Consider the following 16,547-nt stretch of genomic DNA (forward strand, 5'->3'; position numbering starts at 1 on the left):
GCACAACGATAGCACAGGTCCAGGATTAGAAATTTTGCTGTAAGCTTAAGCCTCAAAATCACGAATCGGAGACAATAAAAAAGAACGATCACTTGGATTTTGGAATAAAGTTGCTTCATCCCAATCCCGCGTCGATCGTCTAGACCGACCTACACGTGACTGGCCTCCGCATTAAGATGTTCGAAGTATAACGACAACCTATTGGCTACTTTACAGTGTAACTACATATACAAGAAGAACCCAGAAGAGATTATAGTAGAAGATATGATTCTAGTTCATCCTAAAATGTAAAAAATGAGTATACAACAATGCCTTTTTCAAACCCATGCCTTCCATGAACGCCAGATCCCATGAATAGCTCACATCTTTATAGAGCCTTGATACCCTGGAACACCTTATTTGCTTGCAATTTTTCATCAGCCTGAGCCAGATCACGCATGACTTGTCGCTTCTGCTCCGCCGTCATCTCTTTGCCCTCAGTTGCTGCCTTCCATTTCAGCAGCATTCCCTTGAGGAGCGCACTGCCCTCCTCCACCTCTTCCTGGGAATATTTGTCAAGCGAGGGCGCAGGAAGCTGTGCCTGCCCATTTTCAGTTGTCGATGTAAAATCTTCAAGCTCCTCAGCCTTCTGACGGGCCATGTTGACAACCTTATCCGGGAAGCGCACGAGCTCGGCGACATGAATACCGAAAGACTGATCACAGATTCCTGGCTCCACACGGTAGAGAAGAGTGACTTGACGCTTTTTCTTTTCCTCGGTTTCAGCTTCAGTCTCGCCTCCATTGCCATTTCCAATGAATGCCACGACGTGCAGGTTCTTAACAGCTTTTTGATAACGGTCTGCCAAGGCAGTGAGCTCATGGAAGTGAGTTGCGAACAGGCCAAAGCAGCGGATCTCGGTGACAATGTGTTCTGAGATAGCCCAAGCCAGGCCAAAGCCGTCGTACGTGCTAGTTCCACGGCCAAGTTCGTCGATGATGATCAGGGACTCCGAGGTGGCGGACTTGAGGATGTTGGATGTTTCAAGCATTTCCGCCATGAATGTCGATACACCCTTGAGCTGCGAGTCACTGGCTCCCACTCGAGCAAGGATGCAGTCGAAAATGGTCAGCTCGGCCTCGGTACAAGGAACGAAGCAGCCGGTCTGTGCCATGAGTGCAATCACACCGATCTGTCGGATGTATGTAGATTTACCACCCATGTTGGGACCAGTGATGATAAGGAAAGACGAGTCATCGCGAATCAAGGAAACATCATTCGTAATGAAGGAGATATCGTCCTGCATCTCCATGCAGGGATGCCGAGCTTCTTTGAGAACAGTGTTTCCAGTTCCCCGGGGGTGCATCTTTGGGCGAACGTATCCCGAAGGTGCGTGCATTGAAGCATGGGCAAAGCTCACAATGACATCGAGGTGTGCCAGTACACCGGCGAGTTGCTCCAACACCGGGCAATACGAAGCGGCAACGTTGACGACCTCGTGAACCAGACCAGTCTGAGTTCGGTTGTAGTTCGACGACAGTTGGTCATGCTCTCGGCGAAGGGACTGCATGTTCGATGTGGTGAAGTATACGCCGTTCTTCTGCGTCGAACACTCCTGGTACTCTTTTTTATTGCGAATGCAGCCCGCCTCATTTCGAGTGAGACGGAAGCACCAACCGTGCACACGATGATTCTCCATGAAGAGCTTTTTCTCCATGTCTTGATTCAAGTCCTTTGAAACTCGGCGGTGTTCCATATCCATGTCGTATCGTAGTTTGTCCAGCTTCTTCCTAATGACTCGCAAGCCGTCATCGAACTCGGGCTTGATAATGAATTCGTGGTTCTCCAGAGCAGCAAGATCCACCGTTGTTTCGACCATTTCCTCGAGCATGGCCAAGCTGTCAGAATAACCACGGAGCTTAGACGTGTATTCTGTCTCTAGAGGGGTCTGGTACTGCTCATCCATAACATCACTCAGCGCACTCACAAACCCAGGCAGACGAATGGCAACCTGGTATGCTCTGACGACATCTTCCAAGTTGGCCTGTTTCCGCTGGAAACGTTTAGCCAACCGGTAAAGATCCGGAATGGAACGCAAATGTTCCTCCTGCATAGTCTGACGGAGCTCAGTGTTAACAACAAATGCCTCCACCAGCTGCTGCCGTTGCTCAATAGCAGCCAGATCCATTAGAGGCTGCTTCAACCATTGGGCCAACAAACGACTACCCACAGGCGTCTTGCAGTGATTCAGCAAACCGAACAAGCTCATACTCTTAGCCCCGTCTCGTGGACCAGGCATAAGATTCAGCGCCCGAAGCGCCGAGGCATCGAGCTTCATATACTGCGACAGATCATGCTGGTAGAGCTGGTACTGGCCAAAGTTGGTAGGATCAGTCAAGACATTAAGGTACTTTATCAGCGCCGACGCAGACCCCATAGCCAGTTTCAGCTCCGTCTGAGGAAGCGTACCGGCAGACCGTTCATCCCTCAACAATCTCGTAAGATCCTGCTCGATGTCCTTAACACCGAAGTCGGCAACAGGCCGCTCAGAGATGGCAATCCCACAGCTATCCGCAATAGCCCTGATTTTCGCCAGCTCGACGTCTTTGCGAGCCACATCCATGGTCACAAGACACTCTTTCACACCGAGCTGGATAACCAACGACTCGAGATTGGAGTAGATATCGTTATCGAGGAATTCACTGACGCCCAGCTCGCGCACGCTCGCATCAGCAAAGCACACGCCGACGTTCCGGGCCTCTGCTGCGCGAGCGGAGATCTTCACTGCGAGAATAATGGGAGCAGAATCCATTGACAGCGCGCCCACGCTGCCGAGCTCTTCTTCCACGTCTTGCAGGTTACCGGGGCTGGCTTGCTTCGCCAGTTTCCAGTTGCTCTTGCCCGAGCCGGCCGAGGCGAAAATCTCGATGCGTTTGTTCAATCGGAAGAGGGCTTCGCGGAGGAAGTTTCGGAAGACTGTGACGCTCATTGTGACCGAGGGGAGGCCACCTGTTTCGCTGCGGCCTAGGTTGCGGAGTACGGAGGTTGTTTTGTAGACGGTGCGTGCGATAAATTCGGCATCGGCACCGTGCGAGGAGTACCAGTCACCTCGGTCGAATACGCGGATGGTCTCATTATTATCGGGTGTAGGGAGGCCACGGTAGAAGCCAATGAAGCCGACTTCGTCGTCGACCTGTGTGATTTCAGTTTTTGAGTTAGTGGATGCTGGGTTGGTGGGTTTAAGGAATCAATATCTCAATTCATACCTTCAAGTCAGGTCGGGAAGACATGATGTCGGGTGATGTGAAAAGAAATGCAGCAAAGGACAATGCAAATGCTGGTATCAAGGTGGTTTGGACGAGTCCAATTTGACGCGCTGAATTTACGTGGTCCGTGCACGCGTCGCGCGTTAAGTGCCCAGGATCTCCGGCTAGGGGTTAAAGAGGTTCGTTCATCAATCTCGGTTAATCCAATGTTATACATGGAAAATCCGGTTTGCATATTCTAAACCGTGTTTACGGCCTATATTTGAAATACTAAGACCAGGAAGAAATATCTATAAAAAAAGATTACATCTAGAAAGACATCTAGGAAGACATCTACGGAGTAGAAAAACTCAACACGGACGCGTAAGCCTACTATTCTTGTCAAATGTGTGCGTATTTATCTTCTGAGGTATCATAATGGCCTCTTGTGACACTTTCCAAGGTATATATTTTTGAACAGATTTAACCGGAGGAAAGGCGAAGGGCTATCATCGAAGTGCTCCCACGAATGAGTATATTAGAGATGTTATAGCTATTGTGGGTTTATTCTCAGAGCATGCTGCCTAGCCCATTCATTTCCTATGTCCGCCACCGGAAGGCTGGGTTGCGCCAATCCAAGTCCTGGATTTGCTTCTGCGACATTCCAGCCAGAGCCTGATCGATATCCGCCTTGTCGCGCTTTTTGTTGTCCCATTTCATCCACATCCACATCAACGCACCCAGGATCAGCATCAAGGACGACGTCGCCAGGTTCAATCCGTTTCCAATATGGTAGTTAGGGCCATCAAAGGGAAGGAACGACCAAGTAGAGATCAGTCCGCCGATATTTCCCAGCATGACATTGATGCCGATAGCACCAGAACGTGCCGTATCGGACACTACATTATTAGAGACATGCGCATTGCAGAGGGCACCGAAGACAAAGGCACCACTGGCTATGAGGAAGGTTGCACCGTAGCGCACCATAGAGTCCTTGCTAACCAGGAACATGATATAACCCACCATCATCAGAGGAGGACAGAGAACAAAGTAGATCATACGGCGGTCAAAAAACCCGCTCAGTAAGGGGAGGAGCACGGTAATAAATGCACCCACAACGTATGGAGGCACTGTATGCAGCTGCTGAGAGACAACACTGTTCTCCGGGTAGATAGTGCGCACGATGGTAGGGGCAAAGAACGCAAGACCCTGCACGGTAATGTTGTCGAGAAGGAAAATAAAGGCAGTTCCCAGCGTGACGGGGCTGAAAATTCCCCGTTTCATCTTCGCGATGTCCATCTTGTCCAAGACTTCAGTCGTAGACACACGCTCGGACTTAAGACGCGCAATCGCCAGGTCCTTCTCTTCCTGGCTCAGCCAGCGGGCCGTCTCAGGACGATCCGTCAGCGTGAAGAAGGCAATGAGGCCAAGAGCGATAGTGATGATGCCTTCAATTGCGAATATCATGCGCCAAGTCTTCAGACCACCGAAATGGTCGAGTTTCAGAATGGCTGAGGCCAACAGACCTCCGAACGCGCCTGCCAGCGGAGCCATGACAATGTAGAGCGAGATGCGGAAAGCTAGCTCACTGCGTCGATACCATCGCGACAGGTAATAAGCAATACCCGGCATCATTCCAGCCTCGAAAACCCCCAGCACGAATCGGACCCCCGATGCAGATTGAATATCGTGGACGAAGGCGGTCCCAAGGGAGCAAACACCGAAAAGTAGGGTGGTCAATGGAAGGAACCAGCCAGGGCCCATCCACTTGCAAATAATATTACATGGCACCTCAAAAATGATGTATGAAATATAGAAGACGGACAAGACCTTATTGTAATCATTGCCTTTTAGTTTCAGGTCTTTCTCGAAGCCCGCCAACTTGGCATTTCCTGATGTGCGACAAGGTGGTCAGTGACTTGGAAAAAGCAAAGGTGATCGCTCGAGTTGGCGAGGGGATAAGGGGTGTGATTGACATACCAATGTTTGCGCGGTCAATAAAACAGAACAGGTATAGCAGCGCCACGGTGGGCACGATATATAAGTCGATCTTCATTCGTAGTCGTCGCTCAGCTGAGTGGTCAAGCTCCACTAGTGCGCGGCCATACTGGTCTGTCGCAGCGTGTCCGCGTTCTGCTGCTATGTCCGTGGATTGCAGAACCATCTCCTCCTTGTGGGAATAGCCCTTCTCATCGGCCATGAGGGTAGCCGGAGCTAGATCTGGTGCCATATTACAACACCTCGCAGTTGGATCCAAAACAAAAGCAGTTGGATCCAGAATTTACAAGGCAGTGGGACAGTTAAGGAATGTTGAAGAATAATAGCCCCAAATACTGCAGATCCCCTGAATCAAACCGAAAGATCGAATATTTATGGATATCCTGGAGCTTACATGGTACATCCCGGTAGGCTTTGCCGAATATATGAACGGAAACTGCACTCGGCTGATCGCATGGATTGCCCAGACCCGGTAGGTGAATGCGGAAACGCGAGGGATAAGTCGTGCCAATAAAAGTTATAGCTGACTTGGCACCTCGTTCTTTGTTCCATGCTTATAGCCAATACCCTGGGGCTGTTTTCCTATTTCGTGGCTTGGCAGTTGGCGAGAACCTAGACTGGCTTATCTCATGGGCGTTATGTCAATCACATGCATGTTCGAGAACCGCACGTGATAGATATATATCAAATGTTGGGGAAATCCGGGGAGTGGATCGAGCTCTGTAGCTCGTTCCATGGGCTTACTGTCAAAATGCAAGGGGCCCAAGCATTTGGGTATCTCACGGAAGGGCTTGTCGGGAGTTATCCAACTCGGCACACCGATTTTATTGGTGCAAATATCAATGAAACGCCACTGAAGTTAGTACGACCTCGTACATATATCTTGGCGTGGAGCACCTCCACATTATGAGAAAACCTGGGGTAATATCAAACGAGTTAACATCATAGGTTGATGATAAGAAACTATAAAAAAGCATGGTCACTGACGTGCCCTAAGGCAAATGGACCCGTGCAGTCATCCTCAGGTCAACAGACTGTAGTCCCTCTGCGGTTTTATGTTTTCTTTCCACATATGATCTTATTTTCTCTTGTCTATAACATGCAATCACTTGGCATAATCTTTGGAGTAGGAAGGATCAAGATTTAATGCGCTGACTGAGAAGTAAAGGTGAGATCAAACTTCTCTTTCTGCTAGGGCGATACGACATTGCTCTTTATATTCACCAGAAACTGGGGCCATTACTCTGCCGTGATAAAGGTGGTCCAATTGATTGCTGGTGCAGCGGCCATGATTCCGTCAAAACCATCGAGGTATCTGTGCGAGCATAAGACCCTGCCGGCCGCCACTGGACCAGCCATTCCAGTATGAATAGGTGGGAGGAATTCTATAGAATGACGCTGTCAAGGCTTTACCAATAACAGCAAGTTCATGCAATACAAGAGATGCGAAGTTCTCTAGAACAGACTGTCCACCGAGCCATCTGCCCTCAAAGCCCAGTATTTATCTCGCTATCAGAGCTATATCCACCATCGGTAACACTGACTGCGTATCCTTGGGAAGCTCGGAGGGGTAACCCATCGGTGACGCCAGTTACCCATCCTCCGCCACTTGATGCTTGGAATATTCCGTTCCAGCCAGAGAGAGGAAGTCATGTCTCGACATTGATGGTATCGTTTTACCCGGAGTGGGAGTAGATATAAATGACTGTGATGTTGCAAGCATTGGCATCCTTGAGCTCCATAGGAATGGTATCCCAATTTTCCGAAATGGAAATAGAGTAGTTGCGGACTTGTATAGCTGTCAGGCTGAGCATATCTACCCCAGGCACAACAGAATAAGGAATTGCGCTTATAGAGCAGATTTGAGTGGAATTCGCAAGGGCTATTACCGGAATTGTAGGGCTCAGTCAACAATGTGTCCAAATTTAGCTGTTTGTTCCATTTTGTAGAATTTATATGTCATGTATACTATATCACACCTAGCTCTGTAAGAAGGACGAAATATCTGCACAATAAATTACATGGAATTAACCGAGAAGATATCAAAAAAGACTTGATAAGGCCACATGAGCCAACATTGAACTATTCTTGGAAGGTCAAATGTAACCATCTTAATATCAGTTTAGACAGCTCTACGGTGGCCTCTGACTTCATTAAACATCCAGTTTCAGAAAATTTGCTTATGGTATTATGATTGGGTGTCCGAGGACCTAATTGCTAAGTACTAAGGTAGTGTTTAATGCTAAAAGAACATATAATAATGTACAGGGTATCGAGCGCTGATGCAAGACCGCGAGCAGAACAGCTCTGCGGATGTGAGGTATCCAACAAAGAAAAACAAAACACGCCAAAAAACATAAATCACAAGAGAGGAGTCTGCACACATGCAGACTTCTCCCAATCAGCCTTCAGCTGGGCGGCTCTCGCCCCGATGTCTTTGGCAGAGACATCTTTGCAAGACTTCAGCACGACCGACTTCATCTGGCCAACAGTAACCATACTGATCCATTCACCAGCAACCTTTTTATCCGACAGAATCTCAAGACACATCTCCACCTCCTCGCGGGGAAACTCGCTGCGGACAGAGTCACGGACATGCTCGATCATCACATCGAGCTTGAAGGGCTTGCGTTGGGCTGCAAGCATGGCTTTGATGCCATTGCCTACATACCCAGCGGGACGCAACAGGGCTAGAACACCAGCTACCTCTTCCACGCGATCGGCGGCTGCACGTCGCACGAGCTCTTTCTTGGCAGGCGGAGGAGGGAGCTTGGACTGGCGTAGCTCCTTATTCTTGATGCGATCTAGCAGGCCTTGGCGGCGGCTGATCGTTGCCGTCCGCTCCAGGGGAGTCGTTTCTGCTGACTCTGAGAGCATTCTCTCAGCCTTCAAACGGAGCAAACCGCCCTTAAGATCCTGGAGTCGTTGCTGGCCTTTCTGGAAAACCGTGAAAGGGGTGAGCGACTCATGGATAGTGGAGAGACCGAGAGACTCAATGAACAGAGTTGCTTGGTCTTCCTCATTGGCATCCCGAAGTGCCTCTGGGGCCTTCTCCCACAGCAAGTCCAGGGTTTCTTCAAAAGAGTCCTGCAAAGCTGGAGGCTGCACATTGACCTGCACGGTGCGCTCCATGCAGATTTTGCCGAGTCCATAATTCGCCAGACGATATGAAATGTGTTTCGCTTTCGAACTCTGTTCCCAGACCCACACAAGACGCTGCAAGTCCTTCATCTGCACCTTGCGCTTATTCCAGAGGCGCGTCACGCTGCCAAGGAATTCTCGGAGGTCCGCAGGGGTATTTGCGCCATTGTGTGCCATGTGAATTGAAAAAGCCTGCACAAAGGAGGAGTGAAGGTTGAGAATATCGTTGAAGAATGCAGGCCGTTCGATGACTGGGGTTTCCTCGTGCACTGGAATAACCTTCTCGAAGTTCAGGGTTCGTTGCTTCGAAGGGGTCGCTGGTGTCGAGGGCGCGTTCTTGACAGGGGCATTCCGTCGACTCGGGGTCCGACTCGGTGTCTTCGCGGGCGAAGCTTTCTTAGGCGACACATAGTGGCCGCTGCGTGGTGAGGAGACGGATAATTCATTCAGTCGCAAAGTTTTCGAGGGCGTTCCTTCTTCCTCAACTGGGGTCTGTCTGCTGCCGTTGTCGAAGTTTTCGAGTTCCTGCAGTTTGCGTTTCTTGGAAGGCGAGACCGGAAGAGACGTGATCTTCTTTGCAGGCAGTTGCGGAGTAATGCCAGCCTTGGTTGCCCGAGTGAAGGCTTGAATGGCTGGCTGGGCAACGCAGCTTGACCGGGAAGTGCGCGGCATCGCGGCTGCTGAAAATTTTTTGCCGGTCGAGGGATGATAAATGAAGAAAGGGCGATGGATACAACTGTATTATAATAGACAAGGTAAGAGATACCGAGATATTAAAGCGGACAATAGGTGGGAAAAGTGTAGTGGAAGGTGGAAATTGGGAAGTGGGAGATGTCAGAAGGTGCAAGGGAGAAGACGCGTTCGAGGGCGCGTTGAAAAACCTGCACTAGCCTTTTCGGGTTAAATGGCAACGCGTGAGCGGGAACTATAAGAACTTCAGTTCAAGTATGGACTAAGGACTTTTGAAAATGGAGAGAGAAGTCTTGATATAATCAATTCTAGAAAAATTATTCAGTATAAAAAATGACATAGCTCTAAGGGCAATCTCGTCACTACGGTAATACTCCGGCATTGGAATGTCACCGTGTCCAAGCTTAGCGCCTGGACATTTCTTCGGGCGCATAAGATGTCCGATGCTAATGTATAGTCTAAACCCACGTTTACTACTCCATACCTAGAATGAATTGCATGACAATGCATACGGAGTATATTTACTCAGTTTCAGTTCGCGCCCTAGGCAGGCCAACCCATACCGGGCGCATTGAGTACTTGGCATACATTCACTCCAACTATAATGACATTTACATTTACAAGAAACACGGATAAATTTTATGGACATTGAATTCTTCGTAATATTCTCGAACCGACCAGCGCCGTAATATAATCATAACATTAAATCATCGAAGCCCAAGGGTGAAAAGAGCTTATTTCTTGCCACCGAGCCAGCCAGAGACGGCCCCCTTGGCTTCAGCAGCCTTTTGCTCGACTTCGCGATCGATCTGATCAACGCTGGTGTTGACCTTCTCCCGACTGGCATTGAACTTGTTCTTTGCTTCACCGCGGAGCTCCTCGAGCTTGTCCTTGCCCTCTTGGACTTCAGCACGGGTCTTGGCGATCTAGAATTGGATGGTTAGTATGATATGTCACATCTCCACTTTGTGGTTGGTGGGGCAAGGATCGAGGACGGATGCCTGGGTAACACCAAGAATAGAATGGACTTACAGCATCGTCGATATTGGCACCGGCTTCCTTGCCGAAATCCTTGCCGTATTTCTCGGCGTTGTCTGTGCCTGGAAGCTTCTCGCGTGCCTTTTCAGCGTCGACTAAAGTGGGAGAGGAGAGTCAGCTTGGTGTCCCGAGGCAGTTCAATGGTATTGGAATTTGTCAGGGCACGTACTCTTCATTTGGTGCTTCGCCGCTGAGGGGTTGCCGCCCGCAGAGTAAAGGTAGTATCCGCCTGCGCCCGCCGCAGCGAGACCCAGGATCATTGGAACGCGGCTCTTCGACATGATGTGTATGTGTGTGTGTGTGTGTGTGTGTGTGTGTGTGTGGTGGTGTAGTGGTAGGAGGGAAAGATGTAGAGGGTGTAATTGAAGTAAGTGCTGGAAGTTGCAGGTCGGAGTATCCCTGGTTTTATAGGTAGTTCTCGAGACTGGGGAAATAACCTTCCAAGGAAGACAGCTATGACGTCTTGTTCCAGCTTGTCCGCATGTACTAGAACTTGCCTCTACGCTTTGATTTGATTTTATTTCTTTTTTTCTCTCCCAAATGCTGTTGTACTACCTTTGAAATTTTAATTACCTATTTAATCTTGTATAATTATTCATTCCAATCCCAAATTCTCAATGTCTACAATCTTCAACAGTTCATAGAAAGGGTTGCAAGTGGGGACCGGAAAGCTAAACTTCCCGTCGACGTCACCTGCAAGTCATCGCCTCATTCCGGTTCTGGGGTTTCTACATGTAATAGAGCATAACTTCTAGACCTAATTATACACGAACAGGTTCCAGTCGATCTTGTACAGTCTTAAGAGCTCACCGCCCCAATGCTCCATTCCCAAACTCTAGATTTGCATATATTCTACTCTCTAATATACTTGCACATGTGAACTTGTGAGGCCGTATCAATGCATTCCAGTCATATTTAGATCATAACATATATCAAAAGTCCTCATAATTGTAGTCCGTTAAAGCATCAGACCCGATCCACCCCCAAAAAATATAGTAAGACACAAAACGAAACGAGAAGGCGAGATAAGGTAGAGAGAGGGAAGGGACTCGAAGATGGAGAGAGATGGAGAGATGAAGAGTCCATGGAGAAGGCAGAGAGTGAAATGCAACATTGAAGTCATACCGCAGACCACCAAAAATGAAAGAGGAACCAAATGATCGATAGACAGGGTATCGTCATGCACAGGACTCGATCCATACAAAACTTCCCATGCAAACGCCAGGACATGCAGCTCACTAAGAACTCATCCGAAAAAGATTGCCATCCAGAACCGTTCAGAAAAAAAAAACATAAAACACAAACATAAGACTCCCGAACACAAGTAAAAGAAAGATGGGCTATGGTGCCCGGTCGTGTATCAGTCGTCATCAAAGTCGTCAGTTCATCAAGGGCTTCACTGGCATAAGATGGCAAGTATAAGAATCCCCGAAATATATAGAGAGAAGTAGGAAAGAATTGGAAAAGCCGAGAAAAGCCAATGGGCTGGTTGATAGTAGAGTGGGCGGAAAGAGTGGTTGATTGTTGATATGGCTGGGTGTGTGAGATAGAGGTGGAATGCCAAGTATATGATAATCGCTTTCCGGCTAGTTGCAGGAAGCGAAGATGACTTTCATATGTAGAATGGTGTAGAGTGGTGTGGAATGGGTTTGTCCAGACAAATTACAAAAATAGCTTGGCTGCTCCTTTGTTCTCGCTTGTGGCGACGGCGACAAGAGCCTCCAGGCGACCCATGCCCGAATTTGGGGCAGAAGAGTCTGAGAAGACGTCGGACCTGGGCTCCCGGTCGCTGTGGGCTTCGTAGCCGTCCGCGTGGGAGGATTGACGGCCACAGATCTATGACGGGATTAGTAACCGGGGCGATAGCCGTCCGTTCGAACAGGAGTTCCTACCGGTGGAGGGTGATCCGAGGAGTCATTAGATTCGATATATCCGCTGCTGTGCACAATCGCGGGGTGATAATCAAGCGATGCGGTGGATGGGGTATGTACACCCTCGCTGCTACTGGAATCCTCGGGGGAAGTTCGTGTGCGGCTCCCCGTTGAAAGGCTGGGGCGATGTCCCCGATACTCTTCAGGGCTTCTTTCGGCCGTTGGGCCGAATGCAGGCTGGTAAGATGACGATGGACGGGAAGAGACATTTTGGAGTTCTGCAAGGGTTTGTTGACTCCACTGAGATGCAGATGCTGTAGATGGACGTCGGTCTCGGATATCCAGTCCGGTTAGGTTATGATGCAAAGACATATCCCAAGATACATGGCCTCGTCGGTGACCAGGGCCGGAGATAGGGGGTGGTGGACGGTGGGCTGGCTGTGTGTAATTGAACCCCGATCCAAAGCCTGGTGGGCGATGGCCATCGAGCTGCATTGGGCTGGCTTTCCGAGTGGGAGGAGTCATGGGCCGTTGAACTACTTTGTCGAAACTCTCAATCCCGGGGAGCCGGGGAGGATGCTCGGTCGAACCGTTCCCGCCGAATGAGGGCGGGACGTTATCAGGTGTATGATATTGGTTCAGGCCACTAGTTCCAGGACGTGGAAATCCAGTGTATGACGAAGGGTGCCACGTTCTCCTCCGCATCTCCGCTTCAGCCGCGCTCAAGGTGCCCTCATCACGAGATACAGAATAATGTGTGCTAGTGGGGCTTGCGAATACACCAGCAGCGTTTGGATAAGGTGCACCGGCGGGGGTGTGATATGCCGGAGGATACGTGTTGCCATGCTGTGCGAGGAAAGGGTTGCTGCTCGTTGGCACCGAAAGACGACGGGCGGCCGTCTTTCCTTCCCAGAAACCATGTGTCGTGCCAGCCATGGGCGAGGCATATTGAGGGCTTCCACCAGTAGCAGCAAACATGTTGGAGGTATACGGCGACCCAGCTGTCGAGGGACCAGGAACACCACGGATCTGGGCCGGGGGTGTGCTCGGAGGTTCTCCCATTGATTCCATTGCCAGTCGGGATCGAGCTGCGGGGTCGTTGGCCATGATCAAAGGCGGGGGCCGCCGCCGAAGTTCCGGAGCTTGGCTGTATGTCGAAGTGGTGGACGCAATACTTGAGGTTGACAAGTTCCTGCTATGACCTCGGGTATGACCGCCAACACTGCCTCCGGTGCCCGCCCGCGCCCGGCCTGGTGGCCGCACTCGATCTGTACGGACCTGACGCTGGAAGCGTGTGCCCGTGGCCGCCAGCGAATCCCCGGGAATTTCCTCATTGACATGGACCGTTTGAGCATGCTGGCGGAGGTTGTCGAGTCGGGAAAACCGCCGAGAGCAGTGGCACTGGAAGGGACGTTCGCCGGTGTGTTTTCGAATATGACGAGCCAGATGTTCGCTCCGTGTGAAACTCAGATTGCAAGGAGGGAAAGACGTGCAGAAGAACCGTTGACCTTTTTTCTTTTTCGATGGCGGTGCGTTGCCCCCTAGGTTTTGATCGTGGTCGGAATCGTCTTGTTCTCCCTCGGAATCGTGCATCTGTTCGTCAGACGTTGACGGGGTTCGACCGTGGGTTAAGGTTGTGCGGGATGAAGCGTCGCTACCGCGGCTGTGGTGTGAAACTCCGTCCGGAAACTGCTCCGTCGAAGAAGCGTCGGTCGCCGGCACGCCATTTGGGGTCGCACGGGGTGTAGCTGCTCCGTCCATCGCGTGGTCTTCAGGGGTCGAGTTGTTGACAGGAAGAAAGGAAGCCATGGCGACGTAAGAGGGAGGAAGGCGGGAGTGATGTCAGGTCTCCGGAGAGCGAATGTTCCTGACCACCAGTGGTCGCGAAGCCGACAATCCGATCGGAAATATCACCCCAGGACAAGTTGGAGTTTTATATGTCTCTATGTCGAATTGTAAAAACCGTAGTGCTACGGAGAAGTCGGAGATCAAGACGCGGAGTCTGGGCCGGGTTGACTGTGAACATTTGCGCAAACTCAGTAATCTGGACACTACTAGGGCCAAAAGGAAGAAAAAAAGAGATCAAAAGAGTGTCGGAGAAGGTTCACGTACGATTTGAAAGTGCGCTTACTCTGAAGAGGAAGAGAAAAGAGGGGTGGAAATAGAATGTGTACTAGGATTCTCAAAAGCAAGGGCGGGGAGAAGTCAAGAATGTAAGAAATAGAAAAAAAAAGGGAAGGTTAGTTGATCGTGATCATCTCCAGAAGTAAAAAAAAGAAAATAGATCTCCGACCAGCCGGAAAGAAAAAGAAGATCAAGGGTTAAGAAAAAAAAAGTCCCAGTATATAGGCAGAGTATACAGTATAGAAATATAAAAAGGAAATGGTGACGATGAGAAGAGGCTTATCGGAAGCGAGGGGCAAACAGGAACTTCAACAGGAACTCAAAGACCTTCCGGGGCTACCGATGCGAATCATTAAGTGTTTCACCAGATATCGTGTCTCCTTCAAAAGGCACCAGGCACCTCCATGATTCATTAGTGACTTGGACTCTTGATTTACATGAACTTGAAATCTAAGTCTAGACCTTCGATTCTACAATATATATACAAGACTTTGATATTATACCCAGGGGTTAAAACCCTCGGGGGAGTTCTTGACGTTAACCATCTTTCCAAGACCCTGGAAATAGGCACCGCCAAGCCTTGATAAGTTTGGTTCTTGGGAAAAAAAAAAGGTCGAGACTCTTTTGGTGGAGATCTTAGGGTTAACCTCCCATATACCTCCAGACCCCCTAATTAAACCCCCCCCCAAACCCCCTTGCATTCGCGTGGATGTATCGCACCTCGTCATACTCTAAAGAATGGTTACGCGGTAGGGGAAAGAGTTCCGAATGGTCCCGATACGAAGTCTTCATTGTAGTTATTTGCTCGAGCCTTCTTATGGAGGATCTCACAGGATTGGTCCGAGCCCATGATAATTTTAGATTATAGAACTGCGGGGGTGATAAGAGATCTGATTTTCATATTCAATATACATTCTAGAATATATAAGTGAATAGTTTAGTCTCATTGGATATACTTATGTACTTCCCGTTATTCTATTAAACCCACTATGAGAACCAGAAAAAAAAAAGAACTCGTCACCTGGATCCGACAGCTCCGTTTCAACCGCATTCAGGCAACTCCTCTGAAACTTTCACCCCCTGGGACTAAGCCCATCGTGCCTGCGTCCCTACTAAACTTTCCCCCCACCTCGAGATGTCTGCAAACGGTAACTCTCACTGTACAACATTCTCAGACCCTTGGTTCCCATGTACTTTAATGTACTCTATTTCACTTGTCAAATACCTCATCGGAAAGATTCTGACGCCACGGCCGATGTGGATGATGTGCTTATTTTCCTGGGTTTGACCTATATTATAATCCAAATAACCATGTATCGCATTGGCCCCAGATCGGCCCCCCATGGAGCTTTGGAGGTTCGACTATGATCCAGCAGACACGATTGGTGGGGAGAAAATAGGCGGTACACTACTCTTCCTATGAGACATGGTTCCCCTCCTTGAGTGCGGCATATTAATCTACATTACGTATATATAGTTTACGATGATTCGGGGGGGTGCTATAGGTGAAATGTGGTGAAGATGGGGGCTCCTGCCGCTAATATAAATGATCGACGTTTTAATTAACGTCGGGATAAGTCCCATATGGAGTCTCCGTACGGAGAAATACAATATACCCATGTGGGGGTCAAGAGCATAAAGATCCTAGAAGAGGGGAAAATCCCGGGTACCTGTAGGTACATCTGCAGGACGCCACTAAGGCTAGCAGGGAGGGGCACAGCCAAGTAGAGCCAGGTACCTGCAGGGCTTATCGATAAACCTGAATTATAGCGACATGTCGACGTTTTGACTTGATCTTCATGTGGCTAATACTTCCATAGCTTCCACGCCTTTCATTTGTTATTACTCACACTTCCACCCGTTTTTTGTCGCCCCCTGGAGAGACGATCCGTTTGCCTTTTGAGCGGTCTGCTTATCTGACTGGTCATGGATTATGTCCAGGTGCCGATTATTTACTGATTAGTCCAATCACAATCCCCGCTCTGCATCTCATACCAGGTCCATCCATGTAAATTGTACCTGATTATGTGTCGCGGTGCGTACCTGGCCACGTAGGGGCCCTATAATGTGACATGAATTAACAAAATAATACTATATTAATAGATTATGTATTATTTTAATTGTCTTGTAATATATAGTATTTATGTTGTAGTGAGATACGGAGTAGAGAGCACACATGTACTAGCACATCAAAACATCAATAAACCTTAACCCCCAGACATCAAATACACACAGTACATACAAAAAGTACCAAGAGGCTGAGAGTCCAATTCACATGTAAATTCCAGACCGGACGAAACGGACAAAGCGCACTACCTCTGCATTCTCTAATCCATACCCATGCCATCCCCCAAATCTAATTGGACCCCTCCCCAGCAACTGACATGCACCTGTCCCCCTCTGCATCCAGGGCATTGAGTCAACATGCAGTGTGCACACCAGCTCCCAGCCATTTTCAGAA

General features: G+C 49.2%; 5 protein-coding genes across 5 annotated transcripts; all 5 read right to left on the reverse strand.

The window, feature by feature from the left end:
- Window positions 1–367: 367 nt before the first annotated feature.
- N7517_002271 (mismatch repair ATPase MSH2) lies at window positions 368–3,269 on the reverse strand (the record flags this gene model as incomplete). The annotated part of the gene is made up of 2 exons (XM_056720001.1): window positions 368–3,172; window positions 3,246–3,269. 2 exons carry the CDS (start codon window positions 3,267–3,269, stop codon window positions 368–370), a joined length of 2,829 nt encoding a protein of 942 aa, XP_056584136.1.
- A 555-nt stretch (window positions 3,270–3,824) lies between these two features.
- On the reverse strand, window positions 3,825–5,454 carry N7517_002272 (uncharacterized protein; the record flags this gene model as incomplete). Its single annotated transcript, XM_056720002.1, has 2 exons — window positions 3,825–5,116; window positions 5,205–5,454. 2 exons carry the CDS (start codon window positions 5,452–5,454, stop codon window positions 3,825–3,827), a joined length of 1,542 nt encoding a protein of 513 aa, XP_056584137.1.
- Window positions 5,455–7,583: 2,129 nt separating this feature from the next.
- N7517_002273 (DNA replication factor Cdt1 C-terminal domain-containing protein) lies at window positions 7,584–9,035 on the reverse strand (the record flags this gene model as incomplete). The annotated part of the gene is made up of 1 exon (XM_056720003.1): window positions 7,584–9,035. The coding sequence occupies one exon, from the start codon at window positions 9,033–9,035 to the stop codon at window positions 7,584–7,586; it is 1,452 nt and encodes a 483-aa protein (XP_056584138.1).
- A 752-nt stretch (window positions 9,036–9,787) lies between these two features.
- N7517_002274 (uncharacterized protein) lies at window positions 9,788–10,372 on the reverse strand (the record flags this gene model as incomplete). The annotated part of the gene is made up of 3 exons (XM_056720004.1): window positions 9,788–9,979; window positions 10,086–10,186; window positions 10,261–10,372. 3 exons carry the CDS (start codon window positions 10,370–10,372, stop codon window positions 9,788–9,790), a joined length of 405 nt encoding a protein of 134 aa, XP_056584139.1.
- A 1,381-nt stretch (window positions 10,373–11,753) lies between these two features.
- Window positions 11,754–13,771, reverse strand: N7517_002275 (C2H2-type zinc finger protein; the record flags this gene model as incomplete). The annotated part of the gene is made up of 2 exons (XM_056720005.1): window positions 11,754–11,927; window positions 11,984–13,771. 2 exons carry the CDS (start codon window positions 13,769–13,771, stop codon window positions 11,754–11,756), a joined length of 1,962 nt encoding a protein of 653 aa, XP_056584140.1.
- Window positions 13,772–16,547: the final 2,776 nt, after the last annotated feature.

The sequence above is a fragment of the Penicillium concentricum genome (assembly GCF_028827145.1).
Source record: "Penicillium concentricum strain IBT 3081 chromosome Unknown utg000001l_segment0_segment0, whole genome shotgun sequence".
NCBI lineage: Eukaryota > Fungi > Ascomycota > Eurotiomycetes > Eurotiales > Aspergillaceae > Penicillium > Penicillium concentricum.